The 13,487-nt window shown below is 53.3% G+C and overlaps 1 protein-coding gene across 1 annotated transcript in view; it reads left to right on the forward strand.

The window, feature by feature from the left end:
* CPT1A (carnitine palmitoyltransferase 1A) overlaps positions 1 to 13,487 on the forward strand; it is a 58,993-nt gene that overhangs the window by 19,965 nt on the left and 25,541 nt on the right. The window contains 6 exon segments of the mRNA NM_001129805.2: positions 3,837 to 4,008; positions 6,007 to 6,108; positions 8,599 to 8,736; positions 9,492 to 9,569; positions 11,533 to 11,640; positions 12,545 to 12,629. Of these exon segments, the coding sequence (NP_001123277.2) occupies positions 3,837 to 4,008; positions 6,007 to 6,108; positions 8,599 to 8,736; positions 9,492 to 9,569; positions 11,533 to 11,640; positions 12,545 to 12,629 (683 nt within the window).

Consider the following 13,487-nt stretch of genomic DNA (forward strand, 5'->3'; position numbering starts at 1 on the left):
TTTTGGGGCTGCATCCGAGGCATATGGAGGTTCCCCGACTAGGGGCCAAAACGGAACTACAGCTGCCAGCCTACGCCACAGCCATAGCAACGTGGGATCTGAGCTGCGTCTGCCACCTGCACCACAGTTCATGGCAAGGCCAGATCCTTAACCCACTGGGCAAGGCCAGGGATTGAACCCATGTCCTCATGGATACTAGTCAGGTTTGTTAACTGCTTGAGCCATGACGGGAACTCCAAAAAATACAGGTTTTTTTTTTTAAATTTTTTATTATAGTTGATTTGCAATGTTCTGTCAATTTCTGCTCTACAGCAAAGTGACCTGGTCATACATATATATATATATACACATTCTTTTTCTTGTATTAGCTTCCATCATGTTCTATCCCCCAGGTGATTGGATATAAGTTCCCTGGGCTGTACAGCAGGACCTCATTGTTTATCCATTCTAAATGTAATAGTTTGCACCTACTAACCCCCAACTCCCAGTCCATCCCACTCCCTCTCCCCCTTGGCAAACACAAGTCTGTTCTCCATGTCTGTTGTGTCTGTTTCTGTTCTGTAGACAGGGCCGTCTGTGCCATATTTTAGATCCCACATGTATGTGTTATCATATGATATTTGTCTTTCTCTTTCTGACTTACTTCACTTGGTATGAGACTCTCTGGTTGCATCCATGTTACTACAAATGGCATTTTTGTTCTTTTTTATGGCTGAGTAGTATTCCATTGTGTGTATATGCCATATCTTCTTATTCCATTCATCTGTTGATGAACATTTAGGTTGTTTCGTGTCTTGGCTATTGTGAATACTGCTGCAAATGAACATAGGGGTGCATGTAGAAAGATACAAATTTTGAAACAAAAGTATTTATTTTTTGCTTCTCTGTTACTTAAGTAGTAGAAGATGTTTAATGGGTGGTTTCCAAATGTTGGAGCTACCTTTAGGTCCTTTAGGTTAGGTATATCGGTTGCTTTAATAATTTAAAGTGCACCTAAATAATTTTTTAACTTTTAAAAAATGATATAATTGGAGTTCCCTGGTGCTCTGTAGGTTAAGGATCTGGTGGTGTCAGTCCTATGGCTCTGGTTACTGCTGCGACATGGGTTCAGCCCCTGGCCCGGGAACTTCCATGTGCCCTGAGTGTGGGCCTCCCAAAAATTGACCAAAAAATTAAAAAGATATAATTAACATGGAACAATGTATTCGTTTCTAGGTGTACCACATAATGATTTGACGTAGATATTACAAATGATTGTAATTTTAGTTAACATCCATCACCAATATAGTTACAAATCTCTCATTTTTTAAAGATTTCACAAATAGCTGAGATCATACCGTATTTGTCTTTCTCTGACTTGTTTTACTTGGCACAATGCCCTCAAGGTCTGCCCAGGTTGTCACAGATGGCAGGATTTCCTTCTCTTTTTTATGGCTGAGTAGTATTCCGTTGTGTATCTACCACCTCTTTGTCCACCTATCTGTCCACAGACACGTCCATATCTTGGCGATTGGAGATAGTGCTGGGTGAACATGAGGAGGCAAATATCTTTCCAAGGTAGTGATTTCAAGGACGTCCCATCGTGGTGCAGCAGAAACGAATCCAACTGGGAACCGTGAGGTTTTGGGTTCAGTCCCTGGCCTTGCTCAGTGGGTTAAGGATCCGGCGTTGCCGTGAGCTGTGGCGTAGGTCGCAGATGCGGCTCCGATCCCACGTGGCTGTGGCTGTGGCGGAGGTCGGCGGCTGCAGCTCCAATTAGACCCCTAGCCTGGGAACCTCCACATGCCAAGGGTGCAGCCCTAAAAAAAAAGCCAAAAAAAAAAAGGTGATTTCATTTCCTTCAGATAAATACCCAAAAGTGCAATTGTTGGCTCATATAGTAGTTCAATTTTTTTTTTTTTAAAGGAATGTCCATACTGTTTTCCACAGCGGCCGCATCAATTTCCATTCCTACCCACAGGGCCTAAAGATTCCCGTTTCTCTACATCCTTGCTGACAGTTGTTACATTATTTTCATTTTATAAATGTCTTGTAGTTTCCAAAACAACTAAGACTGCAACCCATAAAGACGTATAAGTAGCTGCATTTCTTCTTTGTTTTTCTTTTTTTGGCCACACCCATAGCTTGTGGAAGTTCCCAGGCCAGAGATCAAACTCCAGCCACAGCCGTAACCAGAGCCATAGCAAGGACAACGCCTGGATCCTTAAGCTGCTGAGTCATGAGGGAACTCCTCTAATCTTTTTTTTTTTTTGTCCTTTTAGGGTCATACCCATGGCATACGGAAGTTCCCAGGCTAGGGGTCCAGTCAGAGCTGCAGCCTCGGGCCTACACCACAGCCACAGCAACGCCAGATCCAAGCCACATCTGCAACCTACACCACAGCTCACAGCAGCACCGGATCCTTAACCCACTGAGCCAGGCCAAGGGTCGATCCTGTGTCCTTATGGATACTAATACTAGTCGGGTTCATTGCCACTGAGCCACAATGGGAACTCCCTCTTATTTTTTTTTTTGTTTTGACTTTTTTTGTCTTTTTCCTAGGGCTGCACCCGTGGCCTATGGAGGTTCCCAGGCTAGGAGTCAAATCAGAACTGCAGCTGCCAGCCTACACCACAGCCACAGCCACGTGGGATCTGAGCTGCATCTGCGACCTACACCCCAGCCTACGGCAACGCCGGATCCTTAACCCATTGAGCGACGCCAGGGATCGAACCTGCAATCTCATGGTTCCTAGTCGGATTCGTTAGCCACTGCGCCAGGACGGAAGCTCCTTCTCATTTGTCAAGTCCCATCTTTACCAGAAAATATATCACTTTCCTTAGCAAATGAAAACATTTTCTCTAAGGTTTGGATTTGAACAATCATTGTACATCATTTTCTATATTTATTCATGATAGACCTGCCTTGATAAAAAAACAAGCTCTTTTGGAATAAAGAGTCGACGTACTAGTTTTGCCAAGTGATCTAGTTTCTCATGAGTCATGGTGAAATCCAAAGGTATGTTTAAGGAAAAAAATCCTCAGTAGCAGGAAAGGAAGGCCCAGAATTGCTACTGGGTCCCAGCCCAGGAGGACGCAGTCCGCCGGGAGCGTGGGTCTCGTTTCGGGCAGGTCGCCGCCTCTCCCATCACCTCCCATCGTCATCCTTAGATCCAGGGCAGGTTGTGCCTTTTCCCCCGTGACACAGGTCACCCTGGGTGTGTTTTGAGGATCAGAGCAGACAGGGTTGGTTCATTTCGAATCAAGAAGGGAGGAGTTTCCTAGTGCCTCAGTGGATGAAGGATCAGCATGGTCATTGCTGTGGCTCAGGTCACTGCTGTGGCGTGGGTTCTATCCCTGGCCTGGGAACTTTTTTGGCTGTACAGACGGCAAAAAAGAAAGGCGTTCCCCTGGCGGCTCAGAGGAAACCAGCCTGGTTAGTATCTGTGAGGATGCAGGTTCGATCCCCAGCCTCGCTCCGTGGGTTAAGGATCTGGTGGTGCCGTGAGCTGGGGTGTAGGTCGCAGACACAGCTTGGATCCTGCGTGGCTGTGGCTGTGGCTGTGGTGAAGGCCGGCAGCTGCCGCTCCGATTCGACCCCTAGCCTGGGAACTTCCATATGCCACGGGCGTGGTCCTAAAAAGACCAAAAAAAGAAAAAAGGCAAAGAAAGACGGCTGAGTCTTCAGAGAATGGGATGCATGTGGGTCGTCCTGTGTCTCATCAGGCCGGACTCAGAGATCCGGGTGTCTGGCCTCACCTGGGTCCGCGGAGGGCCGCCTCGCCCGAAGCACGTGGCGGCGCCGCCCGCCGCCTCTTTTCCACGCTCACGGATCCGCATCTGGTCTTGTCTCGGCAGCGGCTACCTGTCCAGCCGGACGCAGAACGTGGTCAGTGGCGTCCTGTTCGGCACCGGCCTGTGGGTGGCCCTCATCGTCACCATGCGCTACTCCCTGAAGGTGCTGCTCTCCTACCACGGCTGGATGTTCGCCCAGCACAGCAAGATGAGCCGCGCCACCAAGATCTGGATGGTGAGGCACCTCGCTGTCAGCGCAGGACCGCGTGGGCGGGTGGTGACAGCCCTGGGGTTGCCGGACACGGGCGGCCGTGGCCGGCCCGCCACTTGCTGCCTTTGCAGACACACACCTGGGCAAGCTTTGTTGCTGTCGGAGCCACCAGCTCCCCCGCACCCCCAAATGTCCTCGGGCCCCACCCAGACCTTTTTCCTTTGGCCGTGAGCGCATGTAAGGGAAGAGCTACCCTCTTCGCACAGCACAGCGTTGGTCACAGTCCCAGTGTCGTCTGGGAGATTCCAGAACGTACTTATCTCTCCTATGGGAAACCGTGTACCTTCTTTTTGCCGCACCCATGCCACGCGGAAGTTCCCCGGGCCAGGGATTGAACCTGAGCCACTGCAGTGACAGTGCTGGGTCCTTCACTCACTGAGCCACCAGGGAACTCCGAAACCTTCTACCTTGTAACCACCCTCACTCCCTCCATGTACCCTGGCCGCCGGTGGCCCCGTTCTCTTTGCCGTGTCTGTGATTCCACAGACCTCTCGAGACGCGTCCTTCTGCACCTGGCCCATGCCCCTCAGCACGGCATCCGGTGTGGGTGGCCTTTACTTCTGAAAGGAGGGTCCTTCCGGGACCTTTTTCTCCCCCTGACACTGAGTTGGTGACCCGGATGTTGACCTTATCTAATTGCCAGGCAGGTGTGACTCACCTGTAAGTGAGTTTGTGCCAGGGACGACTTTTCTTGCACGGTGGCCGTGTGTTCTGAATGTGTCATACAAATGCAGGCTGGATTTGTCGTCCAGGTCACCCATCCAACACATGTGCCCGAGAAGTCACTTCTTTGTAGTTTTTCTTTTTCTTTTTTTGTCTTTCTGTCTTTTTAGGGCCACACCTGCAGCATATAGAGGTTCCCAGGCTAGGGGTCTAATCAGAGCTATAGCCGCTGGCATACACCAGAGCCACAGCAAGTTGGGATCCGAGCCGCGTCTGCGACCTACACCACAGCTCACAGCAACGCCGGATCCTTGACCTACTGAGCAAGGCCAGGGATCAAACCCACAACCTCATGGTTCCTAGTCGGATTTATTAACCACTGAGCCACAACGGGAACTCCTTTTGTAGCTTTTCTAACTTGGGCAAAGTGGGTTCCCCCAGCTGGCCAGGGTGATTGGGACACCCAGATGCATGCTTAGCTTCGAGCATGTTCTATCTACTCCCCTTGGTCCCTAGTCCAGCGGCCCTGGGCCTGGATGTTTGACCCCTGGCCCGGGAACTTCCATATGCTGTAGGTGTGGCCATAAAAAGAAAACAAACAAGAAAAGAGAATCAACCCCCGACTCATACCCCCGCTGCACGCTTGTAAGTGCGCGCGCGCGCGCACACACACACACACACACACACACACACACACACACACACACACGACAGCCCACAGCCCCCACGAGCCTTAGATGTTTTGTCGATGTCTAGTCAGCATGAGATCACCAGTTGCTCCACTGCGTGTAGGTCATTTCAGACTAAAGCAGAGGCCAAGGGCCGGCAAGCGTGTGCCATCCACCGGGCCGGTCAGTGACCAGAGGGCCCGCGCTGTTTCTGCCGGGCTTGGCTTCAGGCTCAGGAGCCTCTCCGAGCCCCTCCTCACTGTCACCAGCGCCTGGAGCCAACCTCGACCCCGAGGGCCTCGCAGGAGTAGGTGGGTGGTTCTTGCCCCTCCGGCAGGTGCGCAGTCAGCCCCAGTGTCAGGGCATCCAGGAAACGACTCCTCCTGGACCGGCAGGCATCTCAAGGCACCTGTCCTGGGTTTTACTGGGGTTACCTGTTGACTGAGGCCTGCGAGTATAGGGGCAGAAGGTGGACTAGAGGAAAAACAAACCACCATGGATCCTTAAACCAGGAAGCAAGGCCAGGGAACCCTCGCATCCTCAGGGATAAGTGAATTTGTCTCTGTGGTGCCGCCGCGGGAACTCGCCAGAGTCTCACCTTTTTGCATGTTGCTTTTTTTTTTTTTTACAGATGATGGTGAGGGTCTTTTCAGGCCGCAAAACCATGTTGTACAGCTTCCAGACGTCTCTGCCGCGCCTGCCCGTCCCGGCCGTCCAGGACACGGTCAGCAGGGTAGGTGCAGCTTCCTACTCCTTGGAACACCCAGCCTGCACGCCAGCATCTTTGCAGTTTAGGTTTATGGCCTGCGGATGAGCAGACATTCATTTACTGGCATTTGGCTGTGTTGGATCTCAGCCGTGTACCCTGTAGGCTTGTAGAAAGTTCGTGGCATCTTTTTCTTCCCCCTAATGTATCAGCACACCTTGGGCATTTTGAAAAAAAAAACCCATCATATTCGCTAGAGAATCTGCTTGGCAGAGTTTTGTGGGTGTGTGTTTTTAGGGCCGTGCCTGTGGCGTATGGACGTTTCCAGGCTAGGGGTCGAATCGGAACTGCCGCTGCCGGGCTACCCCACAGCCACAGCCACACGGGATCCGAGCTGCACCTGTAACCTGCACCACAGCTCGAGGCAACACCGGGTCTTTAACCCACTGAGCGAGGCTAAGGATCAAACCTGCATCCGCATGGATCCTCGTCAAGGGTCCTTAACCCGCTGAGCCACAAAGGGAACTCCTGTGTGCACATTTTGACGGTGGTGAATGGGCTGCTGTGAACATTCCCATACAGGTGTTTGGGGACCTGCTTTTCGGTCTCCTGGGTGCAGACCTGAGGCGGAATTGCAGGGTCATGTGGGATTTCTGCATCTCACGCCTTGAGGAGCTGCCAGGCTGGTTTCTCCAGCATCTGTGCCATCTTCTGTTCCTATCAGCAACGTACGAGGGCTCCAGTTTTTCCACATCCTGTGGCCCCATTTTAAAAACGACAAGCAGGAGGAGTTCCCTGGTGGCTCAGCCAGTTAAGAACCTGGCATTGTCACTGTCATGGCTCCGACTGCTGCTGGGCTTGGATTCGATACCTGGCCCAGGAACGTGCGTGTGCTCTGGGTGCAGCCCCAAACAAACAAAAGCCACGAGCAGGAAGCACCTTCGTTTCTGACTCCAGACTTATTTGGTCCCTATGGGCCTTTTCACCTTCTCCTGCGTCCTGACCTGCCAACTGGGCGGGGGGTGTGGGTGTGATGCTCGGCCTCACCTGGGGAGGCGTCTCCGTCAGCTGGCGAGCTAGGCCTTTCCTGTGTCCCACGCGGTGCTGGATGGGAGCTTGTTCAGAGTGTGATTTTCACCTTCACTGACACGAGACTTACTTGGAATGCACCTTCATTTAACAACCCTTCCGTCTGGGGAAACGGGGCCCCAGCTTGCACACACGAGGACGAGCTCTAGAGACGGCTTTGGTCCCAAGGCTGTTTTCACCGCCGACCATGTCCTGGCAGAACATCTCAGGGCCCACCTGGGGCCCAGCGGCGGTTTTGCTTTATGTAAGTTTTGTTTGCCTCCGTTCTCGACGCCGCTGCGTTCCACGAACTGGTGCCTGTCTGCGCTGAACCTGCAGGGGCCTGTTCGGCCACAGCAGATCGAAGTGGGAGCCTCGAAATCCTGACCTGGAGGCCTGGCCTCGGTCTGGTTGGGTGACCTTCCCTGTCTGTCCCTGTCACCATTCTGGCTCCTCCTTCCTATCCTGGTGTCCCGAGCCTGGAGCCTGCAGTCCCACCCTCGGCTCTCAGGGCCGCCCCACCCGGCTTAGTGGCATCTCCATAGCTTAGGTGAAAACAAGAGTTAATGATCGTAATAAAGGCCTGATGACGGAGAAAAGACACATCGCAAGTCACCAAACTGCCACCTGTCAGTATGGAATCCTCTCTGGTGACTTTGTGACACCCTGGGAAGCTGGCCTTGGGAAGCTGGCGTGTGGTGAAGGACAAGAAAAGCGTCATTGCTGAGTTACCAGTGCCCTGAAACATTCTTTTTTTTTTTTTTTTTTTGTCTTTTGTCTTTTGCTGTTGCTGTTGTTGTTGTTGTTGCTATTTCTTGGGCCGCTCCCGCGGCATATGGAGGTTCCCAGGCTAGGGGTTGAATCGGAGCTGTAGCCACCGGCCTACGCCAGAGCCACAGCAACACGGGATCCGAGCCGCGTCTGCAACCTACACCACAGCTCATGGCAACGCCGGATCATTAACCCACTGAGCAAGGGCAGGGACCGAACCCGCAACCTCATGGTTCCTAGTCGGATTCGTTAACCACTGCACCACGATGGGAACTCCTGAAACATTCTTTAGGGTGGGAGTCCGCCAGCTTGGGGGAGGTCTAGCCTTCTTCTAAGGCACAGGGGCGGAAACCTATTTTTATTTATTTATTTGTTCATTTATTTATTTGGCTTTTTAGGGCCGCCTCCCATGGCATATGGCGGTTCCCAGATTAGGAGTCCAATCAGACCTACAGCTGCCGGCCTACACCACAGCCACAGCAACACCAGATCCGAGCCGCGTCTGCGACCTACACCACAGCTCATGGCAACGCCCGATCCTTCACGCACTGAGCGAGGCCAGGGATCGAACCTGCGACCTCAGGGTTGCTAGTCGGATTTGTTAACCACTGCGCCACGACGGGAACTCCGGACACCTTCTATTTTAACCAGACTTATTTTTCCCCCCACTAATCCCAGTACCTGGAATCCGTGAAGCCTCTGATGAAGGAAGCAGAGTTTAAACGGATGACGGCTCTGGCACAAGATTTCGCGGTCAGTCTCGGACCGAGACTGCAGTGGTATTTGAAGTTAAAGTCCTGGTGGGCTACAAATTACGTGAGTATACAGACCCGCTCTTTTTTCTTGGTGGGACTTTTTGTACAAATGTAATCCGTTCCTCCGACCAGCTGAGCTTTCGTGGGCATGGTGGGTACAGGGAGACGCACGGAGGGGAAATGAGTCGGGGGGGCTGAGGTTTTGGGGAGCAGCTCATGCGGAAGAGCAGGTGTTGAAGGAGACAGGGCAGAAGTGGAGGGGGGGGCGGGAGAGGCCCGGCCGGGCCAGGTCGCATCTGGTTCTGGTCCCCAGCCAGTTGCATGGCTGTGTTGAATGTGTGAACATTTTCACACATTTGCTTAGATTCTTTCTTTCTTTCTTTTTTTTTGCTTTCTAGGGCTGCGCTCGAGGCACATGGAGATTCCCAGGCTAGGGGTCTAATTGGAGCTGTAGCTGCCAGCCTACCCCACAGCCACAGCCACAGCCACAGCCACAGCAATTCAGGATCCGGGCTGCATCTGCGACCTACCCCACAGCTTGTGGCAACGCCGGATCCTTTACCGACTGAGTGAGGCCAGGGATCGAACTCACAACCTCATGGGTCCTAGTCGGGTTCATTAACCGCTGAGCCACGAAGGGGACTCCCCACTTAGACTCTTTGCCTGCATGTTCTGTGTGTATATGTAACTCAGCACGAAGTGAAAACACGCACACGCCCGCAGCACACCCACACACACTGACAGCCCAGGGCCCTGGTCAGCCCGGGTCCGTCCTGCTCAGCCTGGCGGTGGGTGTCTCCTGTGTGCCCCTGACAGGTGAGCGACTGGTGGGAAGAGTACATCTACCTCCGAGGACGAGGACCCCTGATGGTGAACAGCAACTACTACGCCATGGTGAGTCCCGCAGCCCCACGCCCCGCCGTGGCCTCTTCCCGGCCCTGCGGGCTGCCTGGGGACCCTCTACCCAGAGGCCTGCTTTGCCCATCGCAGAGCCCCGTAGAAATGCAAAGCACTCACCCACCAGCCCCGGCAGAGAAAGTTGGCTTGCAGAGCGCTCTTGCGGCAGGTGGATTCCTCATGGCAGCCACCTTCTCCTCCTCTATTTTCCTAACTGGGCCTCAGTCACTGCGAGGCCTCCCGTCCCTCCCTGTCCTGCGGAGCCAGGCGCTGTGGTCGGCGAGAATGTTTTTCCTTTCTAGGGCCGCACCCTGGGCGTATGGAGGTTCCCAGGCTAGGGGTCGAATCAGAGCTGCAGCTGCCGGTCTACGCCACAGGCACGGCAATGCGGGATCCGATCCTCATCTGTGACCTACACGACGGCTCACGGCAACGCCAGATCCTCAACCTGCTGAGTGAGGCCAGGGATCGAATCCGCATCCTCACAGAGGCAATGTTGGGTCCTTAAGCCGCTGAGCCACGATGGGAACGCCCTTGCTACCTTTCCCCCACCTTGTCCTTACCTTACATCTGTTTTATTGTTTGCTTTTTCTGTTTTTTTTTTTTTTTTTTTTTTTTGTCTTTTCTAGGGCTGTACCCGTGGCATATGGAGGTTCCCAGGCTAAGGGTTGAATCGGAGCTGTAGCCACCAGCCTACACCACAGCCACAGCAGTGTGGGACCCAAGCCACGTCTGCAACCTACCCCACAGCTCCTGGCAACGCTGGATCCTTAACCCCCTGAGCAAGGCCAGGGATTGAACCCGCAACCTCATGGTTCCTCGTCGGATACGCTAACCACTGAGCCATGACGGGAATGCCTGCTTTTCTTGTTTTAATCCCTAAAATTTTTTTCTCTTTTTTTCACCTTTTTTCCCCCCATTGGAAACCATCTGAGGTTTGGAGAGCAGAGGTTGGTGTGGTGCAGAAAGCTCCTCTTGGACCTGAGCTGTCCATCTGGTGCCTCTCAGTCCCGGAGACCTCGGTGTCTGCTTCCTCCAAAAGAGACTCTGTCCCGTGTGATTGGAGGCAGGCCTGCACACGAATTCTCTCAGCATCGTTGACACAAGCGCCCTTGGACTTGAAAAGTGTAGACACTTAGAAATGTGTCCCCAAATTTAGAAAGTTGCAGACACTGCTGTATAGAAAAGGTTATTTTAACCTTTGGTTATTTCTCTTTCAGAAAACATCCTAATTCTTGCATTGCTCCTTCTAATTTTTTCTTTTTTTCTCTTTTTTTTTTTTTTTTTTTTTTTTTTTTGTGAGGGGTGCTGCACTTGCAGCATATGAAAGTTCCCAGCTAGGGATTGAATCGAAGCTTTAGCTGCTGGCCTACACCACAGCCACAGCAACGCCAGATCCAAGCCACGTCTGCGACTTACACCACAGCTATGGCAATGCCGGATCCTTAACCCACTGAGCGAGGCCAGGAATCGAACCTGCATCCTCGTGGATACTAATCAGATTTGTTACCGCTGAGCCACAACGGGAACCTTCCCCCCACCCCCGTTTTTTGGCCGCTCTTGCAGCATGTAGAAGTTCCTGTGCCAGGGATCGAACCTGCACCACAGCAGTGACGACACCACGTTCTTAACCTGCTGAGCCACCAGGGAACTCCCTGTTGTTTGGCTTTTCTTTTTATGCGTTGCATGGGGATAATGGGATGGAGCGCTGTTGTCTTTTCTTGGACTCGAAGCGTATTTATTTGCAGTTTATCTTAAAAATATGCTGTTACCTTTCATAGCCTAGGAATTGCTTTGGGCTCGTGTTCTCATAACACCGAGTGTGGAAAATGCAACCAGTCTCTTTCCCAGCAGAGCAGGTGTCATTAACAAGTGGCGGGAGGTTTTCCCTGCAGAGTAGCGCACTTAGCTTGTCCCTGCCTGTCACCCTTCTCCCTGCTGACGCCTTTTCCTGTGTCAGGATCTGCTGTACATCACCCCGACCCACATTCAGGCGGCGAGGGCGGGCAATGGGATCCACGCCATCCTGCTTTACAGACGAAAACTGGACCGAGAGGAAATCAAACCGGTAAGCAAACAAACTGCTTTTTAAATCATCCTGTTTTACTGTTATTATTTTTTTCGGCTGCATCCAAGGCATGCCGGGAAATACCCAGGCCAGGGATCAAACCTGCACCTCAGCAGCCGACTGAACTGCTGCAGCGACAACTTAAGCCACCAAAGAACGCCTTAAACAGTTCTTCTTCTTCTTCTTCTTTGTCCTTTTAGGGCTGCACCTGCCGCATAGGGAGGTTCCCAGGCTAGGGGCCAAATCAGAGCTGCAGCCACTGGCCTACGCCACAGCCACAGCAACGTGGGATCCAAGCTGCATCTGTGACCTACACCACAGCTCACGGCAACACCGGATCCTTAACCCACTGAGCGAGACCAGGGAGCAAACCTGCGTCCGCGTGGATACTAGTTGGGCTCATTACCACTGCGCCACGGTGGGAACACCGCAAATAATTCTTGTGAACACGTTTATGGAGGTACGATTGATGTATGGCACGTGTATAAAGTGAACAGTTTGATAAGTCCGGACGTCCCGATGGGTCTCTCTGTCCTGTGAGGCCCTCCCCACAGGTGCGTTGGTGACCCACCCCCAAGGGCTCCTTCGTGTGCCTCGTGTCCCTTTCTGCCTCCACCATCGCCCCGATCCGCTTTGTTTGTTTGTTTGTTTGTTGCTTTTTTACATCCGTACCCTCGGCATACAGAAGTTCCCAGGCCAGGGGTTGACGGAGCTGCCCCTGCCGGCCTGCGCCACAGCCACAGCCACACAGGATCTATAACCTGCTGAGCGAGGCCAGGGATCCAACCTGCAACCTCATGGTTCCTTGTCAGATCCACTTCCGCTGCGCCACGGTGGGAATTCTCCAGCCTTTAAATGTTCACGGGCTCCTTAAATTCGTGTGTGAACTGTGTTTGTGTTGCAGATTCTCCTGGGATCCACGGTGCCCCTCTGCTCCGCCCAGTGGGAGCGGATGTTTAACACGTCCCGGATTCCGGGGGAGGAAACAGGTGCGCGGGCTCCGGGGGCTCCCTGGGGAAGCCCTTCTTTCTTTTCTTTTCTTTCTAGGGCCGCATCCGCGGCATATGGAGATTCCCAGGCTGGGGGTGGAATCGGAGCTGCCGCTGCTGGTCTACGCCACAGCCACAGCCACGCAGGATCCGAGCCACATCTGCGACCTACAGCAGAGCTCATGGCAACGCCGGATCGTTAACCCACGGAGCGAGGCCAGGGATTGAACCCGCAACCTCATGGTTCCTAGTGGGATTCGTTTCCTCTGCGCTGCGCCACAACGGGAACTCTGGAATCGGCCGTCTCCACCCTGATGCTCAGGAGCTGTCAGAGGAGACCACGCCGATGCCTGCTTGCCTCTCTCGAGAACCTGCCTTCTGATGAATTTCCTGTCTGCTGCAGGCCCGGACGGCTCCCTTGTTTTCAGACCTCAGTGCGTCTTCAGCTGAAGCCGTCTTTGAGTGCTTCCTCCAGGCGGGGTTAGGAATAGTCCTCTTTCTTTGCCTGGATCCCTCCGGGACGCCGTGCCCTGGCTCACTCGCGGGGTTGATGGTGCCGCACGCCCTGGGCGGTGTTCCGGGAAACCAGATGTGAGCTCCAGCAGCCCAGCCAGGGACATCTCACCCCCACGTCCATCCAGGCTGGGACAGTCAGGAATGAACAGGAGAGATAGGGCACCGTCCCAGGCCGGCCAGGGCTCAGGCGTCTGCTCAAGGCGACACGTCCAGCGTGTGGCCGAGCAGAGCCCAGCTGTCGGGCCTGTCCGACCCCAAAGCTCTCAGCTCGGCTGCTGTATCGACTCCTCTGCGGACTTCTGGGAAGCAGACCCTGGGCTGCTCGAGTGACGCGGGGCAAGG

Source organism: Sus scrofa, chromosome 2 (assembly GCF_054392235.1).
Source record: "Sus scrofa isolate SSC_HxYL_T2T_F1_AM1 chromosome 2, Sscrofa_HxYL_maternal_Yorkshire_Landrace_v2.0, whole genome shotgun sequence".
NCBI lineage: Eukaryota > Metazoa > Chordata > Mammalia > Artiodactyla > Suidae > Sus > Sus scrofa.